Source organism: Pygoscelis adeliae, unplaced genomic scaffold (genome assembly GCF_000699105.1).
Source record: "Pygoscelis adeliae isolate BGI_AS28 unplaced genomic scaffold, ASM69910v1 Scaffold79, whole genome shotgun sequence".
In the NCBI taxonomy this organism is placed as follows: Eukaryota; Metazoa; Chordata; class Aves; order Sphenisciformes; family Spheniscidae; genus Pygoscelis; species Pygoscelis adeliae.
Window position 1 is genome coordinate 3,914,731 of NW_008825532.1, and position 16,245 is coordinate 3,930,975.

The following is a 16,245-nucleotide window of genomic DNA, read 5'->3' on the forward strand; positions in this document are numbered from 1 at the left end:
GGGGGGGCCGGTCTGCCGGTCGCGGGAGCTCTGGCCGCAGGGTTTCCCGTGCCGTGTGTGCGTTGTCCGCTGCGTTTGGCGTTACTTGCAGTTTCCCCGCTTTTGGAAGCACGAACGTTTAGTTGCGGGAAAGGTGTGTGTGTGTGTCTGTCTGAGAGGGCTCCATAAGAAACGGGGCTCAAAGCCTTATTAGTTCTGTCTTTGCTGATGTTACGCAAAAATACAGTTGCATACATTAGAGAATTGTTATTTTTCAACTGGCTACAATCCGCTTTATAACTATGAAATCAACTTTAAGAAAATACAGGAGGACAAAATACAAATACGAAGTATCAATTTTACGATACTTGACGCAAAGTATTTGTTGATGTTTCCACAGTATTGCTTTTAGAAATAAAATGTTTTTTATGCAGGATTGCCTCAGCTAATCTCTGCTATTTACTACTGCACTTTATTTTCTTAGAAGCATCACTGTGGTTTTGTTTTTTAAGAGTGAAATAATGTCTTGCCTATGTTTCGTAGCAGAACAACTCAAAGACCAACTAAATTGCTGTAGCGATGAGATTTTAATAACAAAAGTATTAGACCGTATGTATATGCTGTACAACAAAAGTATGAGACTGGCCAAGCCTACGAATAAAAGCAAATCTTCAACTGAATATAACAGTAAAGCACGAGCTTCAGAATTGTATAGACTAATCTAAAACCCACTAGATTTAAACTTTTTATGCTAATACAAGTTATTCATTTATTTCTAAACCTTGAATATTCCCAGTTCTTACTTTGTGAGGTTAGAAATCTGCAAGCTTAAGCACAATTACTTCTAATCAAACCTAAGGAAATGTTAAAAGGAAATGTGTAGAACTTCAGGATGGCAATCAGGGATGACACTATTTTTTTAAATGGCTTGTGGCTTTTGTAGGTAATACGAAGTGTGATCATGAAAAGACAGAATGCTTGGAGCTGTGTAGTCTTTTTGAATAAATATATTTAATTTTTTTACATGATCTAAAGGACTCGGTATTTGCAAACTTAAGCCCCTGATGCTGTTCCTAAAACCTGTCATAAGTTTCTGTTAGTGGAACAGGTCATGGGCAAAGATGTTCTATCTAGGTTCAGTTTTCTCAGAGGAGACTACTTTTGTAAGAACAAAAATCTCTCTGCTCCCAAGGACAGCTATAAAAGGGAACAAACAAACAAAACAAAATCTCAAAAGTTTTAAGAATTCAAAAAAGCTAAGCGTATTCAGACTGAAACAGTAAATCCTAGTAATTATTTTCAGTGCGAGCATATACACGCAGATGGTAATAATGTCTGATCTCTACCATTGACTGTCCTTTAACTATGCAAAGGTCTGAGAAAGCTCCAGGAGACTGATGACTTTTCGACAAGCTTTGGCAGTTAAGGCTCTCAGGAAATGTGAGATAATGGTGTCATGAATGCTTTGAGCGTAACTTTTGCTGAAGGAAGCTGTTTTCCCTTTCCATCTGCCCTCTCCCGTGTGCTAGCAGAAGGAAATGGGGCTGCACTGTGACCTGGATGGGAAAACTGATCTCGGTGGAATTATTCTGCCCTTTCCCTATGTGCTCCCCCAAATGTTGGGGTGGGTTGAGCGTGGTTTCCTGGGATGAGCAAGACCCGCAGCCCAAGTTGATATCAGTTTGAAGTGTTTGTGAAATTACTGCATAACAAGGGTACTTTCTTTCCACAGACGAATAGGTTGTGGTGCCTCAGTGATGATACCTTTAGGTACCCTTGAGAAGCAGTCTCATTTGGCATCTTATTTAATATCTCCTAATAGTACACATTAGAGTAGCCCTTTAAAAAAAACCAAATTCACTTTCATTTTCTTGGGGAATTACCAATTGACAATTTTCTCTAGAATTGCAGTCTGACACATACTTTAATTTTTCGTGGCAGTTTTCTATTTTCTGTCATATTTCCCTTCTTTGTTTTCTAATACGACCTTCAAGCTGTGTGACTGCATGTTGAGTAGTCTGTTACTCAGTGCACAAGAGTAAGGAAGGGTCAATGCACAAACTCATTTATTCCAGCAATTATCTCCGAGTCATGGCTCTTCCTCTGCTTCTATCTTGCTTTTGGGGAGGTGAAAAAATGTACTGCTGAAGTGTGCCAGCAGTAAATTACTATTTGTCCCACACTGGTTTTGCTTACTGTGCCAGAGCATGGCATTAAAAGTTTAATAGGTGAGTAATTGAAAAAGCATTGTGGTTTCTTTGTTGTTTTTTAACATTCTCGGTTTTGCTTGGATTGGGCTAAATTGTGGTTCTAACGTACAGCTGTCGCCTGCAAGATGTAATCACTTGTCTTTTTAAAGTTTTCTCTCTAAAACTGCATTGATGGATAATTTGGGGGTAGAATGAAGCGTTAATTGCTCCACAAAAATGTATATACTATTTTTACTAAAGATTCAGCATGCATGATGCAAACTCGCAGCAGAAAAGACCTGAAAAATGAGACTCATCTTCCCTCCACAAACGAGCATAAGTTTCATTACCACAGCCACTACACTGTTGCATGCTGCAATTTCTTAAAAATTACTTTTCAATGATTTTTTGTGTGTGTGTGTGCGTTTCTTATAATTATTTAAATGATTAATGGACTGAGATAACAGGAATAGTAGAAACAATTTATTGGGCGGTAGCTTTTCTGATAGCAAGCACAAGCTGATGAAGTTGAGAAGTCTTTTGTGTTCTTTTCTGTTGGAGAGTTAAAAATCTGTCAGTATTACTAATTGTAAAATGTGGACCAACAGGATTGTTACAGTGATAACTTACTTCTTTTAGGAGCAAAAGTTCTTCCGCCTCCATCCAACCTGGACTACTCATTTATCCAAATCTGCACCTTGAACTGGACGTGGAACCCCCCAGAGAACGTTAGCAGTAGTTGTGATCTGGAGTATTCCAGCGACATCGTGATTGATGAGGTCCCTCAGAACAAAAGAGTAAGTGCATCGCCTCTTTAAACTCAGCCATGCTCCTGTAAATGTCTTATTGTGATAAAACTGTGTGTGTGTAAGCATATATACATACATAAAAGTACAGTTTTAATATAGCCTTTAATTCTTGTCATGGGATCAAAACCTCAAAAATGAGTCATACCAGCATGTGGGATCTTCAGAACAGAAAAATCTATCTGTCGCTCTCTGATAATTGAGCTGCTACTGATAACGTGGAAGTACCGTAATAATAATGTGAGAGGACTTGTTTCAGTCTTTGCTTATGCAGCTTTCTAGAAAAAATAAAATATATACGGGGCAGTCTACATCCTTAAGACTTAAATGGCAATTTGCAAAGGCTGATCTCCTTCACTTTGAACTCAATTTAAGAAAGAGGTGTGCACATTAACATTGGCGTAGTTCAGATTTGACAGTACAGTGTCTTCTGGAGGTAATGCCAGGTATTAACATATTCCTGTGTTCGCCCGCGCTTACAATTATCCACGGGGGTTGTGTTATGAATACAACACGGAACAGAAATTGTAAAATTTCTTTGTTTTGGGGTTTTGTTTTTATTTCTGTGTTAGATGGTTTGCAGCCCAGATGTGATCCTTGGTGTGGATTAACAACTGTTTGGTCAGGACTGAGAGCAGCATTGCCATGGTAGTGAAGAGGCTGTAGGACAAATATTTTTAGAATTTATTGCCAGTAAGATAGTATGCTATCAGTCCGTAATTCTAAACTGTCAGAATTTGAAGCCTTGAATATGCACTGACTGTGGGGTTGGCAAGTGCTGCTATTTCGGATACGGTTGAAATTGATACGATGCTTCTTGAAACAGTCCTTTGTTGTCGAGCCCTATTACCATTTTATGGCCTGATGTTTACAATGGCCTCTTCACAGTGACAGCTGTACTTTTCTGACAGCTCCAGGATATCCTGGACTTGAAGTAAGGCTGTGGCTTCACAAACAGCTGAGCTGATCTAGTGGCTGAACACTGCTAGAAGGGCGATACTTCATTTTTGACACGCCTTTCCCTAATGATCTTCATCGGACCTTTAGATGAGCCAGTTGAACTTGCTAACTCAGCAGAAACCTGTTTACCTCTTCTGATGGGTTCATTAACAAATTAACAAGTTCAAAGTCTGCTTGGTTAATGAGCTGAATGAGTTTGTGGAAGAGTCTAACAGATGTTAAGGTCCGCAGCCGTGAAGGAGCTGTGGGACAGCAGTTTCACACAACAGGATGAACCAGACTGTGCATCGTCTTGCTGCGTCTTTTTGCATTACAGCTGGTACAACCTAGTCTGTTCATTGCTGTTTGATTTCCTTGCCCTCTCATTAGTGCCAATTTTCTTGTTTTTTTAATACACCAGTGGTTACACCATTCTTTGGTCATAACAAAGATATTTCTTTTGTGTCCTGTGTCCAGTTAAGTAAAAGGCATCCCCCTAGCTCAATAAAAGGTGCTCAAGAAAGTGTATGATAAAAGGGTAAGCCTTTTTCTCACACAAACGCATACTCTCTTCTGAAAAGGGAAGCTCATGGACTACTTGGGCCTGATGTGGTGTCACTGTATTTAATAGCCATTTGTGGATTTGTTTTGATAATTTCTTTCTTTTGCTCCTTAAATCCATGCAAACTCTTCTCCTTGCTTTTTGGTTATATCTTCAAGTGTTCTTTCTTCTGTTTGTCATGCGCTCATGTGCACACACACAGAAAGATGAAGGGTAGATCTGTCAGCTGCTGTTTATATAGCTGTAGTATAAACATGCTTATTTTGCGTTATCCATGAAGGCTTACTCTAGGTTCATTTTCCCACACAGTATACTTGTTCCTTGATCTCTGTGTGGCCTTTGCTCCTGTCTAGAGGTCACTGGAGTAGAAGCAGTTTTCCTTTCGTGAGTTCTGAGTGCGCCTGATGAGGAAAAAGAAAAGCTAAGTGATGCTGAGGCTTCCCGCGTTGTCAGACCCTCGTTCCCTCGTTTCATTTGGCTTTGAGTTGCAGTCTTTCTGAGAGGCTGTAATGTATTCTTACATTAATAGTAATTCCCATGTGATACGGTATGCTAAATGTTCTGGTTTTCTTCCCCCCCCATCTAAACCCAGGAATGGAGTAAGAGTCGCTTCCGCGTGACAGATATGTTCTTGAATGAGGAAATGCGTTTCAAAGTGAGAAGTGAATGCAAGTACGATAATGCCAGCAAGCCCAGCCGATGGGTGGAGACCTCTCTTCTGCCAAAAGGTAACACGTGCAGCAGCCAGACCTGAGACAGACGTGCCTGTCTTGGTCTGAGGAGACACAGCCTTTTTTCTGTCCTATTTTAACAAAATATCGTAGAAATGTATCGTAGAGAAATCGTGAGAGACCAGAGACAAGGGCTAGTTCAATTGATGGAGCTTAAACAGAACGATTATGCTACATTTAAACACAGCTGGAGCCTTCTGATGCTTAAAACCTTATGGGTGAGCTTGTAAAATTTAAGTGCTCTTCCAAGGCGATGATGTGATTCGTGTTACTCCTCTTGTCCCTGCCATGCTGTGGTTGTGGGATAAGAGATAACTTACGTTGTATTAAGCCTGCTGACTTCATGACTAACATCTAAGTCAGTTTATTTTGTATGATTTTTCTGTATGAGCATAAGTCCCTAAAATAACCCCACATTTGTAAATGTTAGGGGGATGAATCTAGCAAATTTAACAACTTGTTGAATAAATAAGTGACTTAATTAAATAATTATAGTAGGGTTATCTCAAAAGAGATGACTGGGGTCTAGAAAGCTGTGCATAGTAAAATGAATAGAGAAAAAATATTTTTTGTTTCTTGACATCTAGAAATAAGGGGTCCATAGCAACATTTTTAGGAAGCAGGCTTTAAGGAATAATGTATTCTGCTGAATGCTGGAAGTTAGGAGGTACAGCAAGGAAATAAAGCTTCTTGCCTTGCCTTGAGTAGTAAAAGTCTGTCTAACCCAGAAGCGTGACTTGATGTGGATGAAAACGACGTGCGGATGGGAGAATCTGAGACCTTATCAGGCTTGTCTGCATGTTTGTCAAAACGGTATTCTGGAAGATCAGGGAGGCAGATCATTAGGACAGCATGTACTAAACATGAGGCTTTTAAAAGTCTGCTTGCAGATAAAATATTTTTAAATACTTCTTGGAATAAGAAAACCAGTTTCATTTTTCTGTACTCTTAGACAGTCACTACTTCAGGGAGAATGCAAGCTTGGAAGTAGAAGGTAGTTTGGGGTTTGCTATCAATAAAGGTCTGGACCGTTGATAAAATTAGCTTGCTTTTTTTTTTTTAGTTCTTGGAGACATTGCAACTTGTTAAAAGGAAAAAATATCTAATGTGCTGTAAATGATAATACAGTATAAAGAACTTGTACCATACAAAAACGCAAGACTGAATATGAAAGACTTTATTCTGTAATTGCTCTGCCTGGGAGATACATTAATGTCTCTCTGTTCACAATTGCAATGTACTCATTTGTATTTATGTTCTGTAATTTGGGTTTTCAATATGTTGAAGAAGTTGAATGTCTAGAGGTATATGGGTCTCAATTAAAAATTCAACTTACCCCAGTGTTGCTTTTGTCCGTATTTAAGATCTGCAGGTATTTCCATATTCAGAATACTGAGAAACTAATATTGTATCTGGAGAAGATACTACCATTAAATGCTGCCTATTTTTAACGTTGATGGCTGTAATAATTATAACAAAGCTAAGTGCTATCCCTATAATTGCCAGTTACTTTAACTCCTTTTTAAAGTATCTAGTTTAATAGAACAAAATCTTTTCCTGACTCAGCACATTGTCCTTAGCATCAGGTAACTCTATGCAGTAATTCAGACGTGCTGGAAACTGCGATTCCCTGTTATGATTAGCCTGTGTTTAGAAGTTGCCCTGCTGAGATTTCAGCTATTGCAAGCAATAAACAACTGGAATTCATCACTGGCTATGCCATGACAGGCAGCGCAGGCCGCGAGGTAACCCATCTTTGCCTTCCAGACAGTTTCAGTTATGTAAAAAGGGATGTTTTATTTCTGGAAATTGGGGAGAAGACTTGGCTGGCAAAATAAATATTAGGAGACCTTTCCAACTTGCCTTGCAGGTATTCCAGGTACTGCTGCTGTTGACTTGAGCTGTGTTTGGCACAATTTGGAGTACATGGTTTGTAGGTGGCGTCCTGGGGAGAATGCAAGCAGTGATACCAATTATACGTTGTTCTACTGGTTCGTATGAACTTTTTATTCCTAACTCTGAAGTGCTTCAGCGCTAATCTTTAGTTTTACATTACACATTTTACTTGTCCACTTCCTGTTGCTTTGAAAGATCCCAGGGCATTGCGTACAAGTTAGCGTTGGGTCTTGTCCAACAGAAAACTTCACTGCTGAAGGGTCAAGAGGTTGCTGTTGCTGAGTCTTTTTGTTGATGTGAACCACTATTAATGTGAACCACTGGCTGCTTCTGTAGCCCATTTTAAAATAACTGCTATTGCTTTCTAATTTTTTCGAATTGTGGATTCAAAGAGGGAAGAATTAAGAACTGAGCTAGACCAATATATTAACTGCTTTCTTTGCAGCCTGGCAAACATGGGCCATTTAAGTCAGTCACTCACTAATGTATGTGTCAGCTCTTAAATTATTGGAAAATGGTATGAAAGCATTAATAACACTTAGCAGTAGTTTTGTTTGTGTCTTCTATGTCATAAATAACCAATTCACCTTGAAAGTTATGGAGAACATCTTTTCATCATCATCCACGCTTGCCAGCTGACTGCTATAAATAGACTCTTGTTCCAAAGGAACAGAGTTGTGGTGTGAGCAAAAACTTGGCAGCGAGATCTGCGCACACTAATCTACACATACTTCTGCATGTTGATGGGGCTTGTGAAATGCCAGATTGCAGTAGCTTCTGCAGAAATACTGATGTTTTCTTTCTGAGAGCCCCTTGTTGTATTTTCAAATCAGCTTTCTGTCTTATCTGAACTAACTAACTAAACTTTTTCCTCTTCCTCTCCAGTGGCAGTCTTGCGGGCTAACTGTTCAATTTAATGCATTTGGACAGCAAACAGCAGAAAACTTGCTGCTTTAGTTAAATGCAGGGAGGACTGTTCTCTCTCTAAACTGCTACTCAAAGAACAGTACCAATGAGGCACTGAAGATCTGAATTTCTGGGTATATGGATACTTACTGGAATAATGCTTTAATTAGAGCTATATATTTTCAACTTTAATTTTAATGAAAGATATAGCTGCAGTGACAGCAAAGTGTTTTGATTCATGCTGCTTAGAAAGAAAAAGACTTTTTTTCTAGTTTTAAAGCTGAAAACTAAGGAAACACTTGACTTTTGGAGTGAAAGATACATTTTCAATAACGCAGGTGAGGGTTTGTTTTTGGTTGTGTGTTTGGGATTTTTTCGTCTATATTTCAGGGTTTTTTCCCAGAAATGACTGAACAATGACCTGAAAAATTATGGCTTAGTTCCAACTTATGTTCTCCTTCATTGATATTTTCCTCTAAAACCTTATCTTTTCATCCAAAGTGAACATGAATATGACATTAGCTTAGAACAAATGAGTCCAGTCAGTGCACAGTAATACTTGCTGAAATGGCGCCTACGAGAGCAGGTTGGTGCATCGGCACGGTGCTGTCTGCTCTGAATGCCTCCCGTCTTCATCAGCCCCAGGGCGGGGAGGTGAGAAGAGTGGATAAAATGGGGTCTGTCCTGAAAACAGGACAGATGGTTTTGGCTTCCCCAGCCCCTATATATTGAGATGTGATGTAGGGGAACGTCACTCCTATTGCACTCCTAAATGAAGCTCTGATTTACTCTATATCACTTTTAAATAAATAAATAATCCATTTCCTCGGGAGGAAAAGCTACTGGCATATTTTCCTTGGGACTTGGGGAACAAAGAGAAGCAGGGAAGAAGGCTGTCATAGCTGCTCTGTTATTGGAAGTGAATACTGACATTTTGAAAAGCAAATGCAGGCAATAGGTGAAACGTGATCATCTCAAGCAAGAGCTGCGACACTTGAGGCATTGCTGAAGGAGATTGATCCGCTCATTCTGTCAGAGAAGTGAAATTCTGTTGATGGGAAGTGATCCAAATTAGTTTGCTTTCTATTTTTTTTTTTCCCTTGAAATTGTTTTCCCATGTGGAAAATGTAAACCAAAGCTGAAAGCAGCTGTTACATTTGGTGCTTGGACATAAAGCAAACCTGCCTCTCTTTCTGCTACTTGACACTCTTTACAAAAATAATATTCTTTCTAAAGCTTGAGATAAATGAGACGCTTCTTTGCTTAGCTTTACGTTTATATATGCTATAGTACAACTTTAATGCAAGATCAGTCTTTAGAATTTGTAACAGGTTTAAGAACAAGCTTGCCCCTTGCTGTCCTATTTTTTTGACATTTAAAAAAATATTTTTATTCCTATAGGTTTGATGGTTTGAAAAACCATAAGAAGTGCAACAACTATTCTATGCACCAAGGAATCTTTGTATGCATTTTCAATCTTAGCTTCCCAAAAGTCACCAATCCTTACCCAACTATACGTATTTTGATTAGAGATGATTCTGAAGAAATTAGGCCTGTGTGTGCAAGTGAAAATCCTACCACCCTTGGTAAGTTTAACACCAGTGCCGTGGTTTAACCTCAGTTGGCAACTGAGCACCACACAGCCACTCGCTCATTCCCCCCCCCCCCCAGTGGGATGGGGGAGAGAATTGGAAGAGTCGAAGTGAGAAAACTCATGGGTTGGGATAAAAACAGTTTAATAATAGAAATAATAATAATAATAATGTAATAATAATACTACACAAAAGCAAGTGATGCACAGTGCAGTTGCTCACCACCCGCTGACCGATGCCCAGCCAGTCCCCGAGCAGCGGCCCCCCCGGCCAGCTTTCCCCAGTTTCTGTACTGAGCACGACGTCCCATGGTATGGAATATCCCTTTGGCCAGTTTGGGGCAGCTGTCCTGGCTGTGCCCCCTCCCGGCTTCTTGTGCCCCTCCAGCCTGCTCAGTCGGTAGAGCATGGGAAGCTGGAAAGTCCTTGACTAGTGTAAGCACTACTGAGCAACAACTAAAACATCCGTGTGTTATCAACATTGTTCTCCTCCTAAATCCAAAACGCAGCGCTGTACCAGCTACTGGGAAGGAAATTAACTCTATCCCTGCCTAAACCAGGACAACCACATTATAAAAAATAATTAAAAAAAGAAGTTTGCTAGTATATTGTTGTGTTTGAGAAGCTTGCACCTCATAAGCTATGGATGAGAAAACGTGATTACATGCTCCCTTCTTCTATTGATCTTTGATTTGGGAATTATATAGACAGGGTTTGGGTTTGGCGTGGCGGGGGCATCACTTTCCACTCATTTTTACTCTTATTCTTTCGTTGTTTTTATTCTTTCTTGACTTTTTGGTGCTAACTTTTTCCTCTTTCTGTTCCTAAACTGGTGTAAGTGTAATATTATGCAATACAGGACTCGAACAATTTTTGGAAGCAGTGAAATGTACTTTTTAACTAATTCTTCCATTTTGCATTTCAGTAAAGCCTGCTACACCAAGACGAGTTACACTGTCGAAGATTAATGATGAAATATATGTAGAATGGAGTGAATCAGATACCTTTCCAGAAAATTGTTTATTTTATGAAGTTGAATATCACAGTGGTGATTTGGACGCCACTCAGATAATTAAAGTAATTTTTCATTACTTACAGTTAACTGGTTTTTTTTCCTATGTATCTTTTATAATTTGTGTTGATATTCACAGTAACTCAAATATTTGCTGTTTAAAAATGAAAAATTATATATGCTGCATGTGAATGGGTCTGGTGCACTAGCTGGCAGTGTTGTGTGGACATAAGGTTTTTCTCCCATACAGTAGGTTCCTGGTAGTAATATCTATACAATGCAATTCATGCAAGTCTTCTGAATCCTTGCCATCATTTCTTATGGCAAAGCAGTAATGTGTAAGAACAGTCCGATAAAGTATACACTAAACTAAACAACACTTATCAGGAAATACACTGAGGTGCATGTACCTATTTGCTTTTCAGTGATAGGGGGTATCTCTGCTGGTGTTGGGTTTTCCTGTTGTTGGTATGTGCTCGGTCGGATGACTGCCTTGTGCTTGAATGATGTGACTTGATTACCATAAAGCGAAATTAATTGTGTGTGCACACAAGAACACAGAATGTTACACAGAAAAGCAAGGGGGTAAAAAGACTGAGGGTGGGGGTGAAGAAAAAGATGTGCACTCTTAGATACACTGATTTTAATGTACGTATAAAAAGCATTGACTTCAGCGTCTGGATGTACTCATGCCTGTATCTGCATAGCCAAACTGACTGTACTGTTTGATCAGAATGATAAACAACAAGATAAATTTAAAAGTAAGGTGGCAGTCTTCTCCTGCAGAGCATATTTAGTTTTGTCCTACCCCAAATTTAGCAAAGTCGAATAATACCAACATTCCTCAGGAAACTGGCATTTTGGATCAAAAGTAAGTGAAGTTTGATCCCAGCTAGTGTGTTTACATGTCTCTGTAGAGGCATCACAGAAGACTTCTGCACAGTCAAAGTTGGATCAGCATTGCTGCCCTGACAGAGAGGGGAAGGCAGCGTAAATCACAGATGTTTCTCAAAAAAAAAAAAGGGCACTGTTCCAGACACTGAGTCTTAGTATAATCATTGATGTCAAATGCTGTATGATAGATGTAGCAGTGAATAAGTTTTAAATCTTAGCTTTGGAATCTCTACTTGGGCAGCCTGTGCTGGCTGAATGCTACTATGTCCTTTTTTATGAAGTTCAGTATTCACAAAAAGATCTTCCATCAAAACTTTGGGAATACATTAACTGCACAATGAAAATGGGCTTGTAAATGGCTGAGAATACATTGGTAATTGAACAAGGCAAATTACCTTTTCTTTTCACCTTAGGTTGAAAATAATTATACGTCAATACCTAGCATTGATCCTAATAGCAGGTACATCTTCAAAGTGAGAGCAAAACCAAAGCCCGAGTGTTACAGCAGCAAGCTCTGTAGTGACTGGAGTGAAGAAAAGAGTATTGGTGAGAACTGTTGTTCCTGCAATTTGTTGCACTTTATTCTTCGTCTGTAAGGCATCTAATACCTTTTGTCTGCTAAGTAAATGGGAGTTGAAGATCATCTTCCTATGTATCTATTTAATTTTAGGTGAAAAGAGGGCAAGAGAGTTCTAGTCCTTCAGCAGTGCCATCAATTACTGCCTGTACTGCTGTGCATGTAGATGGGGTTTGCCATCCGTGTAGCTGTGCAATAACCCCGTTCCAGTGCTGTCAGTTTTTCAGCCCTGAGTCTTGCTGGGTTTCATTTTCTTGCCAAATGTATCTACATTATAATATCATGCTTTGAAAAATGAGTCCTTGCCTACAAAAGTGCTAGTATATTTGAAAAACATACAGTTTGTGAATTAATTAGAGAATTAATTGTCATTATTCCTAAAAAGCCTCCCGAAACATCCCTAAGTTTCTACAATTTTTGTTTTCCAGGTGAGAAGACGGACTCTATGTTCCATTTTGTTTTAATAATCATCATTCCATTAACAGTAGCAGTATCTACGATAATTCTACTAGTTTACCTAAAAAGGTAATTAACTATCATCTCCCTTTCTTTACAATCCACTAATTCTGATCAGTCTGTGACTTGCGTTACGATTCATCTTTCTTCCAGGTAACTGTCCGTGATGTGGCATGTTTCAGGAGCAGCTGTTTTATCCATGACATGCATTGCATAACAAAAATGGCAGCACCGTTGTGCCTCTGTCATTAGAATTAGGTTTATAGACCATACACATGCTCTGGTTGCACTTGGGTAACGTTGCTTATGTATGCTTACAGCTAGATTCTTGTTGCACAGCTATTGCATCCCCTCTCTTCAAGCAATGAAGTCCAAATTCAAAATTGAGCTTATGTAGTATATTTTACCAGATTTTTTTTAAAAAAGTCTACTTCTGCTGCCGTCTTTGTCAACAGTGAAAATTACTTAGAATCTGACTGTGTGAATATTCCCACTTCCTTTTGGTTTGGGGAGTAAAAAGGAGAATTGGGCTACAGTTGCAGAGAATGAAAGGTGGTCAGTGATGCCAAAGCTGATTCCACAAATTTTCTTGACTGCACCCAAAGAGGACATTGAAGTGGTGACTTTTAAATTAATACGTCTTTCATCTAAAGCTTTTCTTTTTAACTTTCTGAAGGCTGAAGATACTAATTCTTCCACCAATTCCAGACCCTAGAGAAATTCTTAAGCGCATGTTTGGAGAGCAGAATGAGGATTCCCAGGTTAGTAAAAAGCTGTTGGGCGAACTAATCTATTGAACCAGAATCTGTAGGCTTCCAATTTTCTTTTTCCTAATACTTATGTCTGTCTTAAAACCAACTGTACATAAGTAAGTATATCATATGAAGATTAAGTATTTACAATAGTAAGAATTGTTCAGAAACAGTTACCCAAAGCTGAGAGGGATTTTTTTCCCTCAAATTGCATATACTTTTCTAGATACATCAGTAGAATTGCATTATTCTGTTATTTCACAGACTGTTAGTCCCTTAAATGTGTTTTGGGTTTTTTGGGGGGTTTGGAGGTTTTTTTGGGGGTTTTTTGGTTTTTTAATTGCAACTCCATTATAAACTACTTCTCCTGAAGATTCAGATCTTTCTCTGCTAGTTGCTCATATTTATGATGCTGAATAAAGCTATTCATATTTGACTTCCAGAAACTTATATTTTTAGCACTTTCACATTTATCACAGTCAGTTAGCTATGAAGTAAATCAGGACACTTAGCTTCTCATTGGCAAAAGAACAAAACTAATTATAGCTGCTTCAAGCTTGGGTTGATGAAAAATTTGCTATGGGCCCTTATTTCAGGAAAAATAAACATAATACTGATTATGGAAACTCTTATTTCTAAACAAATCTAACTCAGTAGCTCTTTATAAAAATCCTAAGGGAAGTACACTGACAAGCCCTAATTCGAACCTGGACATGAGGCAATGTATGTTGTTCTCTGAACGCAGTCCTTGTATGGAAGGGACCTTCAGACTCACTGTGGCATTTCAAAATTGATGCCATCTGTGAAACATATGTAGAGGATAATGGCTACCTGGAAGTCTGGCGCTGCATGTGCATTGGATGTTCTCCGTTGAACAGGGGTTGCAGGAATCGCTGACTTTTTGAAAATTAGTCTGCTTTTGTGGCCTCCCAATTGCAAATGGAGTCAGAGTCCAAAATCCAGTGTTCCCTTTTTCCACAGGGGTATTCCAAGTTCACCTGATAGTAAACCAGAACTATGTGGAAAGCATGGATCTGGCCTTCTAGTTTACTACCCTTTGGATAAATATTTCGGCATGTATTGGTCATTATGGGACCAAGATGGGACTCTCGGACATGAGGATCATAAATATGGTAGCTGTTACACTTTGTCATGCTTTGACAAGTGCTTTGTTACTGCCCCGAGTAATGCTACGTTCTTGCCTCTAAGTATTATCTTGATCTCCATGTGCTCAGGGTCTCAGTGAAAACTCTGCTAAGCGTGTGTATCTTCACTTCTCCATCCTCCTGCCTGAGTTTCACCCATTAGCTGTAGTTGGAAGCACTCTTAAGATGGGGTCCAACCTTCAGTTCTTCCTTGTCTCCAGAGGGAGACTCTTCTGTCAACCAGGCCCAAGCCATGTCCCTAATAAGCACGGTTTGTTGCCCAGCTACCTTGGCCTTTTCTCCATAATACAGGCTATACGTTGTGAAACGGGTGTGTCTTACTGGGCTGAAAAAAGAATGCTCGCCATGAAGAAGCGCTGTTAAAAAATGTTGTTCTTCTCTTTCAGAGCTGTGCAAGGGATGATTCTGTGCATGCTTACGACAGGTTAATTAAGGAAGAAGAAATTAATTCTTTAATTTTAACAGAAACTCCGGAGAGCGCTAATTCTGAAAAAGAAAACTGATAAACTATGCTTTACCAGTGAAAGATGAGGAAACTTTCATTACTGCTCCCATACCTCAGGTGACAATGTAGATGTGAAGAGGCCTGCAAGACGTTCACCGACTTTCACCTCACCGAGTGCTTTCTGAGCCTTACTTCTCTGTTGCTCAGAAGATACATCACTAACAGTGGCCATTCCTCCATCTCTGCTAGAAATACTCATCTTGGATCATTCGAGATGAGCGTGTGCATAATTTTCATCTGACTGCATTGCAGCATCTCTCGTTCTGGCTCCAGCCAGCTCTGTCCTATTACTTGTCATTTGCACTTGTGTTTGTGCCTCACATTAGACTGTAAATGAGTGTTTTGGAGCAAGGACTGTGACTTCTCTGAAGTATTTGGCTCGATTTTTGCAGCAGGTGAGATGAGGCTCGTTTACAGTAGATGGTTCATTAGTGCTACTACGTGGAACGGCTGCCAGGTAGGCTGCCAGGGCATGGACCGTTTGTGGATGGCCTGTTCCGTGTGCTCCAGGGCAGGGCGCTTTCCAGAGGGCATTTATGGACTGACCTTCTTATGCTTCTGGTTGATGTGTGTCAGCTGTGGCCTGGTCAAACCCCGTAAGAGGGTTATTTTTTCTTTAAAAATGTGCGTGAAAAGCCTCTCTGCTTTCCAGCTGGTATTCAGACTATTCATAGAAAAGTCTTTAGTTTTTTATCCTTTCAAGTGTCTGTCCTCAGATGCCTTGCCTTCATGGACTTGTTGAGTTAATTATACTTAGTTTAAAATGATAAATAGAATTTTTTACCTGTGTTGTGCAGTGGCAGATAACTGTACTGAGTCTCACCAGACTGTGATTCTACTTTGGCCATATTGGCCTGAAAACACCTGATTTTTGGAAGCTGAGTCATCCTGAGTCTGTCCAGCAAAATTACCAGGGTGGATGCATGACTCTAAGGAGCTGTGGTCAGATTGATTAGCAAGTGCTAAACCACTGAAACCGAATGAATTCAAAGACTTCAAGACCCATCCTTACTGCTGAGTTGATGGATTTGGGGGAAGAGGGGATGACAACCTTGGCCTGCTTTCTAAGGGATAAGCTTTATTCTTTCTGTGGTGATGAGGCTGTGATTTGAGCTTCCCCTGTAGGAGCTTAGCAATTTGAAACAAGGTGCTGATTTGACTTTTTAAAAAAATTTTCTTCTATATTTTACTGCAGCAGCTTTATGACTTTTTTTTTTTTTTGTAAATCATGAATGGATTTGTTCATTTTCTGATGGTTTTTGTTTTGAGGTTGCTTTACCCCAG

At 39.5% G+C, this 16,245-nt stretch overlaps 1 protein-coding gene across 1 annotated transcript; it reads left to right on the forward strand.

The window, feature by feature from the left end:
* The first annotated feature begins 2,864 nt into the window (after positions 1–2,864).
* Positions 2,865–15,465, forward strand: IL13RA1 (interleukin 13 receptor, alpha 1). The gene is made up of 9 exons (XM_009331691.1): positions 2,865–2,965; positions 5,068–5,203; positions 7,077–7,197; positions 9,410–9,594; positions 10,525–10,676; positions 11,919–12,051; positions 12,511–12,607; positions 13,215–13,299; positions 14,843–15,465. Exons 2-9 carry the CDS (start codon positions 5,101–5,103, stop codon positions 14,957–14,959), a joined length of 993 nt encoding a protein of 330 aa, XP_009329966.1. The 5' UTR covers positions 2,865–2,965; positions 5,068–5,100; the 3' UTR covers positions 14,960–15,465.
* Positions 15,466–16,245: the final 780 nt, after the last annotated feature.

What these genes read in the sequence shown, in the direction of transcription:
- IL13RA1 (XM_009331691.1), top strand. Translation starts at nt 5,101, where the DNA reads ATGTTCTTGAATGAGGAAATGCGTTTCAAAGTGAGAAGTGAATGCAAG. An exon ending in GACCTCTCTTCTGCCAAAAG is followed by an intron (nt 5,204 to 7,076) that starts GTAACACGTGCA and finishes CTTGCCTTGCAG; the next exon opens with GTATTCCAGGTACTGCTGCT. An exon ending in TGAAAATCCTACCACCCTTG is followed by an intron (nt 9,595 to 10,524) that starts GTAAGTTTAACA and finishes TTTGCATTTCAG; the next exon opens with TAAAGCCTGCTACACCAAGA.